The 18,268-nt window shown below is 41.7% G+C and overlaps 1 protein-coding gene across 1 annotated transcript; it reads right to left on the bottom strand.

Moving 5' to 3' along the window:
- Positions 1-1,020: 1,020 nt before the first annotated feature.
- trpa1a (transient receptor potential cation channel, subfamily A, member 1a) lies at positions 1,021-17,327 on the bottom strand. Its single transcript, XM_072668850.1, has 27 exons — positions 17,265-17,327; positions 16,327-16,477; positions 15,099-15,274; positions 14,892-14,999; positions 13,805-13,913; positions 13,041-13,186; positions 12,777-12,913; positions 12,617-12,665; positions 11,864-11,963; positions 11,686-11,786; positions 11,204-11,373; positions 10,751-10,915; positions 9,501-9,615; positions 8,999-9,165; positions 7,974-8,064; positions 7,831-7,890; positions 6,880-6,981; positions 6,721-6,791; positions 6,384-6,537; positions 5,503-5,592; positions 4,711-4,880; positions 3,403-3,532; positions 3,115-3,297; positions 2,157-2,225; positions 1,971-2,075; positions 1,479-1,585; positions 1,021-1,210 (listed from the first exon to the last, which is right to left on the bottom strand). Exons 1-27 carry the CDS (start codon positions 17,325-17,327, stop codon positions 1,021-1,023), a joined length of 3,279 nt encoding a protein of 1,092 aa, XP_072524951.1.
- Positions 17,328-18,268: the final 941 nt, after the last annotated feature.

Here is an 18,268-nt window from a genome sequence, read left to right as displayed (position 1 = left end):
GACCCAGCACTGACCCACAATATCAACCAACGAGCCATACAAACCATAAAGGGTTCTTGAACAGTATATGGGGATGACATTCTTAAACAATGTGTGGAACCAGGACGTGGGGGGGGGGGCAGTTCTAGAACACAAAAATGACCAACAAGCCAAACAAACCAATGTGAGCGAATGTTCTTGAACCGTGTGAAAGTGGGGAGAACATTTCAGAACAGTGTGAATAGTGAGGAAACACTGTGGGAATGGGGGAATTCTTGAACCTTGGAACACAAGGGCAGGGCATTCTAGAACAATGTGAAAGAGGGCAGGTATTTCTAGGACCTAGTAAATGAGGAGAGAGGGAATGTTCTACAAAAGCGTGAATGAATGGAGAACAGTGTGATTGGAAAGAGAATGTTCTAGAATACCGTGAATGAAGATGGAAGAACAGTGATTTGAAATAATATGTTCTAGAATAGTGCGATTAGAAAGTGTTCTAGAATAGTGTGAATAAATGGAGAACAGTGTGAATGAAGAGGAAACAGTGATTGGAAATGAAATGTTCTAGAATAGTGTGGTTAGAAAGAGTGTTCTAGAACACTGTGATTGGAAAATCAATGTTCTAGAAGAGTAAATGAAGGTAAAACGTTCTAGAATAGTGTGAATGAAAGAGGGATGTGCTTGAAGAGTGAATGAAGGGAGAATCTTCTAGAACAGTGATTGGAAATGGAATGTTCTAAGATGGTGTGAAAGAAGGATGATTGGAAAGAGAATGTTCTAGAATAGTGTGATTGGAAACTCCGTGTTCTAGAAGAGTAAATAAATGTAAAACATTCTAGAAAAGTGTGAATGAAGTGTCTAAAAGTGTCATTAGAAAGAATGTTCTTTGTGTTCTAGAGTGAATAAAGAGGGAACATTCTAGAATGGTGGTGATTAGATGGAGAACATTCTAGAATAGTGGGACTTGGAGAACAGTGAAAATGCAGGGAAACCATTGGAGAACGTTGGGTAAGTGGCACAGATCTTTCTGAAACATGAAGTTTATTTCTTCCTGGCCGTCACTGCCCTGAGCAGCGGCCCCCACTTGCTCCTGGCGAGGAGCTTCTGCTTGAACTCTTGAAAGACGGGTGGGCCGTCATGGTCCTCGGCCTCAGAGCTGATCTCCATCTTCTGCACGATGAGCTTCAGCAGGTTGTGCTGCTTCTCCATCGACTCTGATATCTCCCTCAGTCTGAAAACAAAACACCTTCTCTTTTAGGCGCTGATAGTCTGGAAGGGCCGTTCTGCTCACTTTTCCTGTGTCTTATTATGTCATGCAGCAGGTCAGTACAGTCAATGGTAAATAATGACTAATTAGCTGGTGATTTAATCTGAATGACCTCTGAAATGAGCTCAACACTGCTGTAGTAGAACCTTCTAATATAAGAAACTGTGGAGTCTGATGTCTTGTACGTAATGGAAGCAGGTTTGGAAAGGCTTAAACAGCAGTTGGAACGTACCTGTATTTCTGTTTGGCTAACTCACGCTCCATTGGTGTTGACTGACGGGGGCCTGGGCTCAGCCGGTGTCTCACCTTTCTAATTTCTCCCCCACAACAGACCCATCTCTGTTTAACAACACACACACAACAGTTCTTTAAAGTACACTGGAAACATTGGGCCTTATTCACCAACTGTTCAACCTGTATGTAGGCCTAACCTTCAGTTCCTCACACTCGTAACTACATACTACATATACAACTACAACTACATACTGTCATAATTAACATCAGCTTCATGGGCCCCAAAATAGAGCCCTGTGGGACTCCACAAAGTCAAACAGTTACCAAATAATTCACAGTCACGTTATGATTATTAACTGAATTATAAACCTAGGGTTTAAGGGGATAAACCCACACAGACAGTTTTCACGAAGATCCAAGGAAGATATTGATAAATATGACCCACTGGCTTACTTTTCCTCAACAGGACTGTGGTTTTAATGACCATTACCTTGCCCTTGTAGCATTTGTTAGGAAACTCTCTAACTGACATTTGATCCACCCTTTTCATAAACCAGTACGGCAACCGCTCCTCCAGATTTGAGTGAAGTTCAATCTGCAGAGTCAAATGGTTTACGGTTATTTTATTTCCCATAGTACCTATAGTGCTATAGTACAGGCAGATGGTGATACTTGCCTGCATTCCAATCTGCTTTAGGCAAGCGTTGGTCTGCACTTCAGCAATGTCACCCACAGCCAAACCAATCTGTCGAACCACACAGCATTCAGCATTGATAATGCACGCTGATCAACCACAAAATTGTAACTTAATAAATGCCTAATATTATGCAGACCCCCCTTGTGCCCTCAAAACAGCTCTGACCCATTGAGGCATGGACTCCATAAGACTTCTAACTTCTGTCCTGGCACCAAGGCATTAGCAGCAGATCATATTGCAAGGTGTGGCCTCCATGAATCACACTAATGAGCGTTGGGCAGCCATGACCTTGTTGCTGGTTCATCGGTTGTCCTTTCTGATACTGACCACTGCATCCTGGGAACACCCCAGAAGACCTGCTCTGACCTAGTCGTCTAGCCATGACAGTTTGGCTCTTGTTAAAATAGCTCAGATTCTAAAGCTTGCCTATTTTTCCTCTTCCAACCAATCAGATTTAAGAACTGACCGTTCACTTGCTGTCTAATATATCCCACTCCTTCCCAGGTGCCACTAGAACCAGATATGATCAGTAATTTAAAGCACACAGGTCAAACTGAGTTCCTTCTAGGCCGAAGCTCTGCAGAAATTAGTGTATTATCTCTTTTGATTCTGATACTAAATCCAAGGCCTTCTCAGAAGTTTCTATTTGCAACCGTACATGGCGACGTTGCCAATGTAAACGTAAAGCAGCTAAATGAGTTTAGCTGTGTTGTCATTAGCCATTAGCATTTTTGCCCAATAAAATAGGAGGATGGATTAATAAACTTTCGGATTAAATGTGACCGTTTAGGCAGCTTTTCTTCTTTGGCTATTTCAGACACAGCCAAAATGGGCTTTTGTAGATTTGTAGTGATTTTTGTAGTTTTGTAGACCCAGTTTGACCCCTCTGTATGTACTGAAGAAACCAAAGCATAGCAAAGTAGTCGGTATGGCCTACCAGCAGGTTCATAAGCAGGATCGGCACAAGCAGAACAAACCAGACGAAGACTCCGTAGGTTAGCACAGGAAAAGGAAGGTTGGTGGCCATGTATGGTTTCAGGAAGTTGTCCTGGTAGTTGATCTCTCCCACCATCATGACGAAGGTTTGCATCAGCGACAGGAACATCCTATCGAAGTGCCTCTGCAGAACAGTGCGTCACTAAAATCAGTCTCAGGTCCAGGGGCTCATCGGACTGTCGTCCAGTATATTATTTTTTAACTTGTTTAATTCTTTTTTCAGACGCACCTGTTCAACCAGAAGAGCGTAGAAAGCCAAGGCAAAGGCCAGGATCAGGTAGATGAATAACACGATGATGCTCAGCAAAGTCTTGCTTATCTCCCGGAACATCACCACGTATATTCCAAACCTTTCAAACCTGCACATGACAAGAAGACAGTCAAGTTTTTCAGTACAACTGGATGAGAACTGAATATTTTAAGCTATAATTTGGTTACAAATCGAAAGTACTTCTTTAAAAAGTCTCTTTGAGGTTAATTTGCGGCAAGAATGTGATTGTATTATATATATATATATAATAAAATATAATAAATATATAATAAATCACCACATCTACATAAACAATTTACACTCTAAGCAACCTTTTTATTGGCTTGTTGTTACTGTTGTTAGCATGTCCACAACTCAGCTGATGGATCAGCTGTGGCCAAGAAACTCATTTCATCCATTTGACTTACAAACGTTGAATGGATTAGATTGTATTCGTCACATGTTGCTCGACAAAGATCTGAGCTGTTATCTCATGACGTTCATTGTAGTGTGGTCACATCTGGAAAGGTGAATGAGGGGTCTGCAACTCATTACCAGAGTTTTTTTCTCATGGGGTCCACGTTGGCCCTATGTATGGATGCCCCAAGATGAGTGATCGAACCAGGAGGTGTTAAACATGGGATGGGAACCATGTCAGATTACAAAGGGCTGTAGTAATTTACTCTATCTATCTGATAGAATCCAAAAGACACCTCTAGATAGATTAGATACTACAATACTCAGCACTACACTTGGCCCAAGTACTCTCGGAAAAGGTGGGCCTTCGGTCTGCGTTTGAGGACAGCGAGCGACTCTGCCGCTCGGACACCCAGGGGAAGTTCGTTCCACCACTTTGGAGCCAGGACAGAAAAAAGTCTGGACGCTTCTTTTCTGTGGATCTTAAAGAATGGCGGGTCAAGTAAAGCCATACTTGAAGCTGGAAAGGCTCTTGGTACAGATTGGATTTTGACTACTGCCCAAAAATGGAGGGGGTGGTCCATTCTTGGCTTTGTAGGCCAGGCTCAGGGTAGGCCACCATACCCACCTGGAGCCCACTTGGAACCTACCTAGCCCATGTGAGCCCCACATGAGCAAGAAAGAGTCAACGTAGCTTTTTTATTAGGCTGTATGCGCTTAGCTACTTAATACAGTTAGCTGTCTAATAACTAGGATAAGCTTTCTTTACTTGGTAGCTATGTTAGCCTCATAGCTCTGGCACAAAACTGAATGGCTGCATCTGGGTGAAGGGTGATTGGTAAAGCTCTAATAGCCAGGCTAAGTCCAGACCGCTGCAGGTAGAGCAAGAGGTTGATCCAGGAGGCGAGAGCAGCCAGAGCTCCAGCCTGCCAGTGCCACGAGCTCTTCACGTTCAGCAGGAGCGGAATGACGAACAGCAGAGAACACACTGTAGCTGACCAGTCCATCAAGTTGGACATGTCCCGCAGATATTTCACACGCTGTTATAGACAAAGCAAAGACAAGGTTAAAGAGGTGGTTCAGACCGAAAATCTAACTAACACATTCAGCTTCTAGCTATTTGTATGTCTTACTGTTCACTGCCATTTTTACAGAAAACTGCTAGGTATTGTGACTATCATTAGCATGTTAGCTTGTGGCTACGTTGTAGTCACACATGCTGTAAGGACGCTATAAAGCACAGCTTTAGTTTCAAAAATTGTAAATTTATTTATTATTTAAATAATGTGACAATTTGGGCAAAAAGCTAGCACCATGCTAATTTGTGGGGTATGAGCTCCCAATGTCTTAGCTTATTGACTTTATTTGGGATAAGGGAAAAATCAGTTGTATGAATTACATTTGTGGTCGAACTGTCACATTAGGGCCTTTGTATAAGTGGACAGTCCAGTTTCAAGAATTTCTCGTTTTGCTGTGCACAGGGTTCCTCATGGCAGACTGGGGTTCGATTCCCCAGCAAAGCAAACTCAGCAAGCTACACCAGTAAGGGTCCTTGAGCAAGACTCCTAACTCTATGTTCACCTACAGAGCGTATGATAAGAGCGTCAGCCAAACGGCATGAATGAAAATGTGTAATGTTGAGAAATTAAGGACTGAACGCACCTGCTGGAACATCTGTACAATCTCTTTGCCGACCGCATATATGTTCATGGCAAGAACCAGAAACATGCAAGTTGTGATGATATAACACTGCTGTAAAATGGAGAACAGTATTTTAGGATGAAGTTCGAATAACATTAATATTCAGAATAAAGTAAATTGTTATTAGAGCTTCATTCTGGATATGAATCATTATTAGAGCCTCATTCTGGATATTAATCATTATTAGAGCCTCATTCTGGATATTAATGTTATTAGAGCTTCATTCTGGATATGAATCATTATTAGAGCTTCATTCTGGATATGAATCATTATTAGAGCCTCATTCTGGATATTAATGTTATTAGAGCTTCATTCTGGATATGAATCATTATTAGAGCTTCATTCTGGATATTAATGTTATTAGAACTTCATTTTGGTTATGAATCATTATTAGAGCTTCATTCTGGGTATTAATGTTATTAGAACTTCATTCTGGATATTAATGAATATTAGAACTTCATTCTGGATATGAATCATTATTAGAGCCTCATTCTGGATATTAATGTTATTAGAACTTCATTCTGGGTATTAATGAATATTAGAACTTCATTCTGGATATTAATGTTATTAGAGCCTCATTCTGGACATTAATCATTATTAGAGCCTCATTCTGGATATTAATGTTATTAGAGCTTCATTCTGGATATGAATGAATATTAGAACTTCATTCTGGGTATTAATGAGTATTAGAACTTCATTCTGGGTATTAATGAGTATTAGAACATCAAAATTGGAAACATTTTGTGGATTGAATATTGCTGAATGCACAGATTCCAAACTGCTGTTGGATGTCTCAGTATAGTATCCCATGGTTTAAATTAACTCATGGTGGTGTGTTGTACCTTGTCAATAGATGTGGTGACCATTCTGACCATTGTCATGTTCCTCTCCACTATCAGTTTTGGCCGCAGGTTGACGATCAGGTAGGTCAGGGGGAACACCCCCAGTGTGTACACGGTCATGTTGAGCAGGTGCGCTTTCATACCGTACGCATTCCTGTACAACAACAGAGGGATGACAAGGTTACAGTAGAACATCACGAGCCTAAAAGCAAAATAAAGGTTTACCTTTCACTATAAACATGACCACACTCCAGCTGATCATCTACATGAGGGGGGAGGTTGTCTACGTCACAGTGTTGTTGCTGAACTCACTTTAATCATTTTAATAAACACTCACCACTTCATTTCCAAGTACTTCTTGCACACTGGATGGGTCAGTAACTCCACACGATTGAACTCCACCATGGCCTGTGGGAGGAGGGATGGGGGTTATACACAACTGATTTCCTGGATACTTGCTGCCGAACTGCGTGCTCAGAGAGAATAACATACTAACATTGAGGGCAGCCAGAGGTTTGTAGTTGTCATCCTTCTCCAAGTTCTCTGTCTTCTTTGCGTACAGCTCTGGCTGCTGAAGCCACTGGAAATTATACTCTATCTGTTCATCACACAGAGCAGGGGGCAGTTGTAGGCAATGAGGGTCATGTATGGTTTGGCAGGTGTAAAAGAATATCACATGTAATCAGGTATGATAGCAGTAAAGCAGTAAACACTGATTACTATGTTTTGGGGACTACAGCAAAATAGGGATTGAGGTCACAAGTCCTTCAGAGGCTATTAAAAACACTAAATATAGGTAATATCATAAAATACTCAATAAAAGAAATATTCAAAAATAAGATAATGGTAATTATTATTATTACTGTTATTACTATTATTATTATTAATAGCAGTAGATGGTATGTCTCAGTCTTAGTTTTTTAACATGCACTAAGACAAAATACAATATAGTAAAATACATCAATTGTTAATAATGATTTAATGTATTATTATCGTTGTTGTTAAAAATAACCATAAATAAATTAATAAACAGCTATTCTGGCAATGTTCTCTGTGTATATAAAGAATGTGTGCTATTTACAAATGCTATTATTATCGGTATTGTTATTGTGAATATTATTTTTTTATTATGGATTATTTCATGACATGTCTAACACTACCATTTTTAAATACTGAAAAAAAACACGCTAAAATATCATACAAAATATCATATTCAATAATGAATATTCTTATCAATAATAATGATTTTAATTACTTAATTAATTAAATATTATAAATAATATATAAATAAATTAATAAATAAATACTTCTTTAGACTCCATCTGATATTTGTGGTCTTATGTGCTATTGTTATTATTATTATTGTTGTTGTTGTTGTTGTTGTTATTTTTTTATTATTATACTTTTACTATTTTAAAACCTGATCATATTCAGAGACAAAACTTACATTATAAGTGCAAGCGTTCACATCTTCATCAGACTCTTCAATGCAGTTGTCCAGAAGATGCTGTAAGAACATGACACCACTCAGTTTCAGCAGTCAGTCAGGGGTAACTTGGTGACCAAAATCACCAGCTTTCTGTGACTCACCTTGAAAGATTCAGGAAGAAATTCTATCATGTCCAACACGATGCAGCGCTTTGCTGAGTTCAGTTTAAACGTAGTGATGGCCTCCTCACACCTGCAGTGATTAATACACACCTGTTCAACTCCTGAAGCCACAACTGAAGATGGTTTGCAGATAGATTTAAATATGAATTGAAAGTGAGATACAGTGCATCCCAGTATAATACCAGCCTTGCTGATGGATTTCACAACCCCCCCCAGAAACTGTAGGGGGCAGTATGGCTCTATTGTATTGATGTGGAGTGAGTACAACATTTGCAGAAAAGGTTCAATTAGTTAATGAATTGTGTTGTAATGGTTACAACACTATTAATAACTTTAATAGTCAACAGATTATGGAAATATGGGTTTATACACCCATAACCCTTTAACAGGCATTGTAACCGCACGTTTCACCTTTTTTAGCAATCAAATTACTGTAATAAGAACTCTGCAAAACCCATTCTTAGCAGTTTGACCCTTTTCCATTGATTGACCACAGGGTGTAATGCCATTTGTTTATGTCCTAATATGATATCACTGGATATCACTGTCTTAAAGCTAAAGAAAAAAAAACGTGTATTTGTGTAATGTGGCTCTTCAGAAATGTACTGCAAGCTACACAGAAGGTGACATAGGAAAATAAATGATCATCTTTTATATTCTATGGACCCTAACAACTATATTTTTGAACAGCAGAAATGTGAAAATAAAATGTATCTCTATGTTACCCCAAAGCCTGTGTGTGACCGCACGGTTGAGTTGCCCAGTTAGGTTAAACAGAAGATAATGTTACTCTGACAAATTTAAACATGTATTTGAGACTGTGGGGGCTGAAGAGTTGGAACAGTAAACATGATTATATTTCAGTTCTGTTACATTACAATGACTGAACTTCTTAGTTCTTGCCCTAACCGGGTAAGTCAACCAGCTGGGTTCCAGAAGATCTATAAAGAACCTTGACATCTGAAAGACCCGTTTGAGTGTCTGAATTCTTCATTAACACTGACCTGTCACTGTCGATCACAGCACTGGTCACCTCTTTTCTCCCGTTGTGGACCGCCTCATGCAAGAAGGAGGCGTCCCCCTTATTCAGGATGATCTGAGCCCCTCTGCAGAGCAGCTGGTGCACGGCTGCCACGTGACCCGCCCGCGCCGCAAGGTGCAGTGCCGTGTTCTGCAAGGAACGTCCCACAGTGCGCCAAACTATATTATCTGCACCAATCAGCCATAACATTAAAACAGATGATCTTGTGGCAGCTGTCAAGAGGTGGGAACTTGAAGGTTGGGTAATTAGTGATCCAAATTGGGGAGAACTTAAAAAAAGGTTCTTCACCAATTAAAAGGTTCTTCATACTCACACACCTCCATTACAAACATGCTTCTTTATGGAACCAAAAGTCAGCTGTGGGATTATGAAAATCATGCCCTCACCCAGGTTTGTCTTGACTTTTGGCCAAGATACAGCTGGATATCAATATTACTGAAATGGAAGAGAAGACAGAATTGTACCCCATCTCCATCGACTTTGTCCAGCAATTTGATGTTTGATATGAGTAAGATCTCCATGGTCTGGGTGTATCCCTCTGCTGCAGCGTGGTGCAAACACGACCATCCTCTATAATCACTGCAAACAGGATCGGAAACATAGAAGACATTCAGATAGCACTGTGGGGGATTAGGCCTATTATTCAGCTGTTCACCTCTATGCATGATTTAGCATACATTAGGAAAAGTCAGAGGTCTTGGACCCCATTATTTAGGTCTAGGACCTCCTGAAAGCTGCAAACATTCTGGTTGAGGGGCTCCATGAAAACAAACTCTAAGAACATATAATAGTATTATCCAAGTTAACGTGCCCATGTAGGGCCCTTATGGTTAACCCAACTGGGAACTAGAAAATGTAGTCCTCGAGTTCCATGTTGGCCCCACATATGGATGCCCACCAGGGTCAGTGATGGGACCAGGAGGGGTTAAACATAGGCAACCCCATCTAGGTTGTACACTGCAGATAGGAAAGGATTTGGGGAGCCCAACAGGGTCCCATTAACAACACATGTACATGCCCACTTAAAACCCACCTAGGCCACGTTCCACCCATGTGAGCCCAACATGAGCATGCTGGCTGGGATATTGTTTTTGTGAGGTTAACATAAACTATATGGACAAAAGTATTTGGACAGTCTTTTTTAATCAACGAATCCAGGCATTCTAATTGCCCCATTGCCACAGGTCATGGACCTAGTCATGCAGACTGCCCTTAAAAACATTAGTAAGAGAATGTGTGGTTCTAAAGAGCTCCCTGAATTCCAGCATAGTACTGTAATCATTCAGCTGGAGAAACCTCTTCCATTCTAAATAGTCTACCCTTGTTTAGGAACCACATCAACTTAGCCACGAAGTGTCAGACCAAGCAGCCCAAGCGGGGTTGTTGAGTGCTAAGGAGCATAGTGCATAAAAGTGCATAGTGCATCCAACATTCTGCTGACTGCAGAGCTCCAAACCTGCTGTTAAAGCTGCGAAGAGGAACCAACTCCATATTAATGACTATGGATTTAGAATGGGACATCATAAAAGGTGTAATGTGTAGGTGTCCCAATACTTTTGACCATACAGTGGAAATCAGTCATATATCAGTGTAATGAAGGTTTAGAGGGTGGCCAACACAAGCTGTGCATTGACAAATTAGCTAGTGTCTACGGGGAGGGAAGGGTTTCTGATAAAGTGGCCAGTGAGTAGAACAAGGTTTGTATGAACTGTGCCTGTGGAATAGAGCCCCTTTGCGAAGGAGCAGCTCCACCACTTTGACGTGGCCGCAGCGAGAGGCCAGGTGCAGCGGGGTCAATCCTTTCTCGTCTCCCTCGTTCAGCAGCCTCGTGTCTGTCATGGTCTCCAGCAGCCGATGGCAGGTGTTGATCCTGCCGTACCTGCAGACCCAGATGGTTATGAATACACTGCCTGATGCATGAGCCAGTCTGAAATGTGTTTTTAAAATGGCATGCCATTAAAATGGTGGAGGGATACATGCAGATTGTTGTGCGACAAAAAGTAGTCCCCACATTTATCACTATTTCACCATCATTAATCTTCTATATAAAACCCAGAAAACACCTGTAGGTTCACCAATGGGTTTGAATAGTAAATAAATGGCTATATGTGTGCTGTAGGTTCCTGTCACTACCACTGTCAAGTAACTTGGCTCTGCCTATACTCACTCAGCTGCAAAATGTAGGGCAGACTTCTTCTGCTTGGACTTCTGGTCCAGTGAAACCTCCAGTCCAAGCATGTTCTTCACTGAGTCAGGTATTCCCAGCCTGCAGGCATAGTGCAGAGGAGTGCAGCCCTCTGAGTCTTCATCATTGAGCAGCTCTCTGACACTTTCATGCTGGGGAGAAATCACGCAACACAGAACGTCTCTGTCCCTCTGTGGTCTTTAGCCAATGGATAATGTCCAGTAGGCCAACTACGAGCAGCAGGTGTGATTATATTGCTTTATTGCAACCACTGTCCAGTTCTTGAGATCTACCTTATGGTGCACGGTGATAGCAGTGACATTACTGAACACTAGGGGGCAGTAAAGCCTTATTAAATCTAAAATGTACTAAAGTGCATTGATTGTTGACTCAGAATCTGACAAAATCTGAAAGTATCTAATAAATGTAAAAAAAAGGCCTAAAGAAATGGATGTGTACGTCACCTGCAGCACTTCTGTAGGCAGGTTCTTCAAACCTCTGGGCTGCAAGATGGCCAGGTGCAGGAAGTTACAGCCAGCTTTGTCTTTTACTGTCAGATCAGCATCTGAAAGGAAACCACAAAATCATGAGCAAACTCGTTTCCACCACTCTCAGTGAAGCTAAGAGGTTCTCAAGGTTTACCGTGCGACAGAAGCAGGTTAACAGTTCTCCAGGCTCCACAGCTGGTGGCCAGAAGCAGAGGCGAGTGGCCTTTACAGTCGATGAAGTCAATGTCTGCACCCTGAAACAGGCCAGACCAACAAAGTGAGGGTGTGCTCAGCCAGCTGGGGATAAATCTTCACTGGATGCGGTATGTGACCCAGGTACCGCCAGTTAGCCAAGACATGACTGGTGTTGCGTTTAAAGTTAGGACTGGAGCTACAAGGCTAATGTGGGATGCTAATTAGCCTCATAGCTCTTTTTGCAAACGTTGTTGTCCCTGCTGAAAAGTATAGCCTGAACAGCTCTGGTTGATTGGCCAGCGTAGCTCTTGACCAGTATAGAGTATGTTTTCATTTGAGTTTGAGGGTTTAACTGGTCCACCAGCATGACCAGTCTAGCCATGCAACTCAACCTGTATGACCAAGCATGTTGACCAGCATGACCAAGCTACTCCACCAGTATGACCAGCTTGGTGACCAGCTGATAGTCCAGCTAGTTTCGCAAGCTCAGACTAAAACAACATATTCTATTCTGGTCACCTTCATTGTTTCACCTTCATGTTTCAAATACCTTGACCATCAAAGACCAGCTTAGACCATCTAAGAGCAGTTACCAGGTCTTGAGCTGGATTGTTTAGAAGGGGTATATGGGTATCATTTCAGGAACTCTCATTTTTAGGTACAGCACTTAGGCATCCAGTGCTTGCTTCTGCTGTTAATAAGGAGCTATTACCTGTGAGATGAGATACTCAGCCAGTTCGTAATGGTCAAAAATAGCCGCTCTGCAAAGGGAGAACGAGAGGGAGGAGAAAACAATTGCATGGGCAGTTTAAAAATCCCCCAGCAGGCAGATTAAAACTATTTATACAGTATTTATGACCCTTCATTAATACTTATGAAGTGGAGTTTGGCAGGCTCCGTCAGTGATGTTGATGATGTCGCACACTTTGTCGTAGGCCAAGAGCATGACCTTAACTGCTTCAGTGGCACCTTGAGTACAGGCAAAGTGGAGCGCAGTGGACTTATCACACTGTGGAATCAAAATAATAATAATTTATTATATTATTTCTCACAATTATGCATCATAATTCAAAAACTTGGACAGGATATTAGAATTTTCACACTGGATGTTCTGCTCTTTGTCCTTGACTTAATACCTGTTGTTGGTCAATTTTGGCTCCTTGAGCGATACAGAGTTGGATGACCTCAAGGTTCCCCCCACGGACAGCTAGGTGAAGAGGGCTGCTGATGGACTTGTCTACGTAGTTTATGTGGGATTCAATGGACATGCCAGTCTCCTCTCCTGTGTGCAAGACAGTAGACACAGTGGAGAAGAAATAACACGATACTCCACAGGTATTAATATAGAGGTTGTCCAGTGGAGCTCCATGACTCTTTCTCATACTAAAGGAGTTCATAGGCGCATCATGAATTAAGCTTCTTGACTCTAAATCACCTCATATTCACCCCAAATGTTCAATGGAGCTTCATCATTCTAACGTAGCCCAGAGGAGTTAAGTGGAGCTTCATCACTATCAACTCACACCAAAGGAGTTGGGGCTTCATCATATATAGACTCTAACATATTCCTGAAGTGTACAGTGGTGCTTCATTCAATCAAACTCATCCCAAAGGTGTTCAGTGTTCATTACTCTAACTCATTCTAAAGGAGTCTGAAGCGTCTCGTCACTCTAACTCACAACAGATGAGTTCAATGGAGCTTCATCACTCTAACACATCCCAAAGGAGTCCAGTGGAGCATCATCACTCAAACTCACCCCAGTAGTGTTAAGTGAAGCTTCCTCACATTAATTCACCTGAACACAGCTTAGTCTTTCATTGATCTAAGTGTTCCCAGAGGTGTATAGTGTGCAATGGTGTAAGTGCTCCCAAAAAACGACCAAACAGTCTGCAGTCTGACCTTTCTGAAGAACGACCTCCATGGATTTCTTAGCTCCTGCGAAGGCAGCGGCGTGAATAGGAAAATGACCCAGCTTGTTTTGCCGGCAGAGTTTTGCTCCGTTCCTGTGCTGAAGAGCAGGTGAGGGATTCAATACCCTGCTGATTACTCCAACCTTGAGTGTCCTTCACTTCTTCTGCTGGAGGGCCATCGTGTAGCTTTATTATGAGGCTCAGCGCACACCTGATTCAGCTCATTATCCAGGCTTCATGAGTTGAATCAGGTATGATGAAGGAAAAAACGGAATCGTGTAGCGCTGGGGCCCTCGGGCAGGATAAGAAGTGAGGAACAACTCTAGATTGGTAACTGATAATAAGGTGATTGTAATTCAGTGAAATATGTACAAATATATAGCATATAGCTTCTTTATACAAGGTGCTTTTTTCATTACATTCTACATTCAGCTTTACCTTGTAGTCCTGTCTTGCTGGTGTACACCTAGTGACTGTAGGCCTTCAAGATGTTATCTATCCTCTATCCCTTTATCAGTGTTCAGTTTCTGGCCACAGAGCCTATATATACATACTACTGTCTCCGTCTGAGAACAGTCCACCAACCAAATAATATCTAAACTACAGTAGTCCTGTGGTAAACTGTGCAGCAACAGATGGGCTACATTTTTACACCTATATAGTGACCTATAGGGTTGCTGGAGCAACTGAAGTGGATAGGATGGATAGAGTGGATAGATGTTTTCGATAAAGTTGCCAGTGGAAGTACAAGGTAGGCGTTTCTAATAAAGTGGCTAAGGAGTAGAAGCACTAGTTAGGGGGTTCTACTAAAGTGGCCAGTGCATGGAAACGTAAGGTAGGCATTTCTAATAAAGTAGCCAGTGAGTGGAAGCACAAGGTAGGCATTTCTAATAAAGTGGCCAGTGAATGGAAGCACAAGGTAGGGGTTTCTAATAAAGTGGCCAGCGAGTGGAAGCGCATGGTATAAAGTTTCTGATAAAGTGGCCAGCGAGTGGAAACATAAGGTAGGTGTTTCTAATAGAGCAATCATGGGACTGTATTTGTACAGGTCCTGAATCTAAAAAAGGTTGATTTACCAGTATAAGCAGGGCCTCATGGTTGTCCACTGAAGCAGCCAGAATTAAAGGAGTGTTTCCCAGGTCCCCCTCCAGGTTAGCATCGGTCTGGCTGTGTGAGAGAAGTTGCTGTCCAAAACAGAATGGGGATGTAGATTTACATCTTTATTCTGCGAGAAGAGCCGAGAACCACAGCAATTAAACACTTCGTTACATTAACGGACACACCTCCACCAGCCCGTTGTGCCTGAGACTGACGGCCAGGTGTAGAGGGGACAGGAGGCATTTGTTAAGGATGTTGGGGTCGGCGCCTAGGCTGAGAAGGGCCGAACAGCTCTCGCACTGGTCCTTTTGCACGGCCCAGTGCAGCGGAGTGTTTCCTTCTTCATCCACCACATTCAGTTCTACACACACACACACACACACAAACAATGACCAAATATTGTACTGTATAACATAGCATGTATCTATTATTCTCTAAAATATAAGGGTGCAGCAAAGGGTTCTTAGACTGATGTCATAGAACAGGGAAAAGCACAAAACTACACAAGAACCAGGCCCTCCAGAACTGGCGCTCCCCACCCTTGCCACAGACAAACCACTTTGGGTTCCATAAAGAACCATGTTTGTACAGGGGAGCTACATTTTCGTACTTGATGTAAAGGTTCTTAACCAATGTAAAGGTCCCTCACACCCCCTTATCTCTATTACTAACATATGGAACCAAAAGTGGTTCTTCTAAGCCGTCACTAAAAAAAATAAAAGGTGCTACAAAGGGTTCTTTCCTTTGTAGCACCTTTTATTTTTTTTAAATGTAGACACTAGTCTACTGTATATCTACAGTATCTATCTGTTGATGCCATCTTTTAGTCCTTTTTAGTGGTCAGCTGTGGACCAAAGAGATGCTCTTAGCTGGATATTGTTGGGCGGTGGACCCACTCTCAACCTAGCAGTGACATTGATGTGTGTAAAACCCCAGGAACACAGATACACTCGTACCAACACTCAGGGGTGCTGTATGGGGATGTTTGGACGATTCTAAGAGCCTGTGACTGACAGAGGCTCCACAAACTATACTGAGTATTTTAAATTCAGAAGAGTTGGGACCTTTGTCTTTTCATGGAGCCCAAAATCTCTAGTTGCGCCTCTGTCAATACCATGCACTACCATGTGATTGTCACTGCTGTGCTAATAATCTAAGCTAAGAATAGACCACCAGCTCAATAATACCTGTTCAGCGGTGGTCTTGTGATGATTCCTTTCCATTGATAGACAGGGTGATAGCAGATGGGCTACAGTGTGTAAGTGCATTTATATGGTAGGTGTTTCTGCAAGAATGGCCAAGGCCAAAACAAAGCGTTGCACAGAGGTGGAGTAGATCGTGTACAATGACACACTGTAGCCTATCCGTCATCAGGCGTGCATCCTTCATCAACTTAAGCTCATCTTCTCTTACCCTGCTGTCCAGCGATCTGCACGATGAGTTTGATGGCGCGGCGGTGACCTCTGCACGCGGCATAGTGCAGCGGGCTGGCACCTGTATCGTCCCGCACAGCCAGCTGCTTTGGATGCTTCTCCAGAGCCACAGTGTTCCCCTCCAGAGCCCACTGCAAAACCGCACAGCCATCATTCAATACCTGTACAGGCTGTTATCCTACTCTGAATGCTCACAGAGGTCAAAGAAATTGTTTTTAAATAGAAGAGTGAAGTACACAGAGCAGCAAGGAGTTCCATCTCAAAAAGACAAAAGTATTGGGACACCTGCTCATTCACTGTTTCTTCCAAAAATCAAGGATATTAAAGAGTTTATCCTGCTTCTGTTGGAGAAACTGTCTCTACTGTCCATGGTAGGGTTTCTACTAGAGTTTGGAACATTGCTGTGAGGATTTGATAGCATTCAGTGACAACATCATTAGTGAGGTCAGGATGTTGGATGATCATCACCCCACCGCACCTCCAACTCCCCAACTTATCTAAAAAATATTTAATGGAGCCCATGCCTGGCATTAGGCATGGTGCCAATAGGTTTATGTTAATCTGTTCCTATTCTATTAATAGCCATACATGCCCATTCTATAACAGTACCCTCATCATGTTTGACAGATAATGTGGCACTGCTTTGCATCATGAGTCGCAAAAGTAAGACTATTAGAGATTGGTGAACACCTTCACACCTCCACATGGTTTGTGGAGAGTGTAACAATTTAGACATGCAGTTAGCACCATGCTAATTAGGGAAGTATGAGTTTCTGTTGCTTGTTAGCTACATTAGCCTTGTAGCTCCAGTGCTAAAACTAAAGACGCAAACTTCAGACACCCCAGCTGACTACAAAAGACAAATCAAGAAAAATGATGTGAGAAATTTTTAAAGGCATAAATTATTAAAATACGAACCTCAAACACATCTGTAAGCATCCGATTGCTTTCGTCCATGTCCATCAGGCTGGAGAGAGGCATGGCATCTCATCTGATGTTCACCTAGGCCTACCTACATATAAAAACATATGCAAATGAACAGATAATCAATATTATATGTGCCCATATACTTGTCACATTATCTGTCAAACATGATGGAGATACTGTTTTAGCATGGGCATGAATGGCTATTAACCCAATACACCACAAATAGCTATTTCTTAGCAAGTGTGGTTTTAGGTTAAGAAGATAAAATAAAAAGAATAAAATCTATCTGTCTATTAAATGTATCCCATTCAAGTAAGAATGTGCAGGTTGAGTAATCTTATTAAAGAGAAAGCTGAAGGCAGAAAGACCCTCAAACTAGCAGTAACTAAAGGTGGCTGCAGTGAAGGCCTGACAAAACATCTCAATGGATGAAACAGTGCTTGGTGATGTCCATGGGTTCCACTCTTTGCATTCAAGCATTAAAAAAAACTTCAGATGTTTATTATTATGCTCATATGTCAAGTTACTTTTGAGCATGTGAAAATTACTTTATTTCCAGAAAGACAAAGAAATAGTTAATGCAATATTTCTGTTGGCTTCTGGAATGAAAAAAGTGAAAAATGCAAAAGTCACATCAATCAGATCTTGATGGCTTCTTTTCAGATCCAAAGGTATACAAAGGCACAATTACCAAACTGTCCAAATACTTATGGACCTCGCTGTATTGTCTATGTTTTACAATGCTTTCAACTGCCAAGATACAATGAGTTGCAGTGCACAAAAAAGCTAACCCCACATTTTAACCAGGTTAAACTAATACCAACAGTGCACTGTTAACATATGAGATCCTTGAGAAGCTTTTGGAGGTTTAAAACAGTGGAGGAACCTCTTACGGTGCTTTGAGGAACCTTCAATGATAGTTTTTTTTTTTGAAGAAGAGGGTTCTTTGAAGGTTCCTCAAAGCACCCTAAGATGGTCCTCCACAGTTTCAAACT

This window comes from Salminus brasiliensis, chromosome 23 (assembly GCF_030463535.1).
Source record: "Salminus brasiliensis chromosome 23, fSalBra1.hap2, whole genome shotgun sequence".
NCBI classification, from domain to species: Eukaryota; Metazoa; Chordata; class Actinopteri; order Characiformes; family Bryconidae; genus Salminus; species Salminus brasiliensis.
Note: the sequence above shows the minus strand (reverse complement) of the source record. Positions and strands in the feature narration are given on the sequence as shown.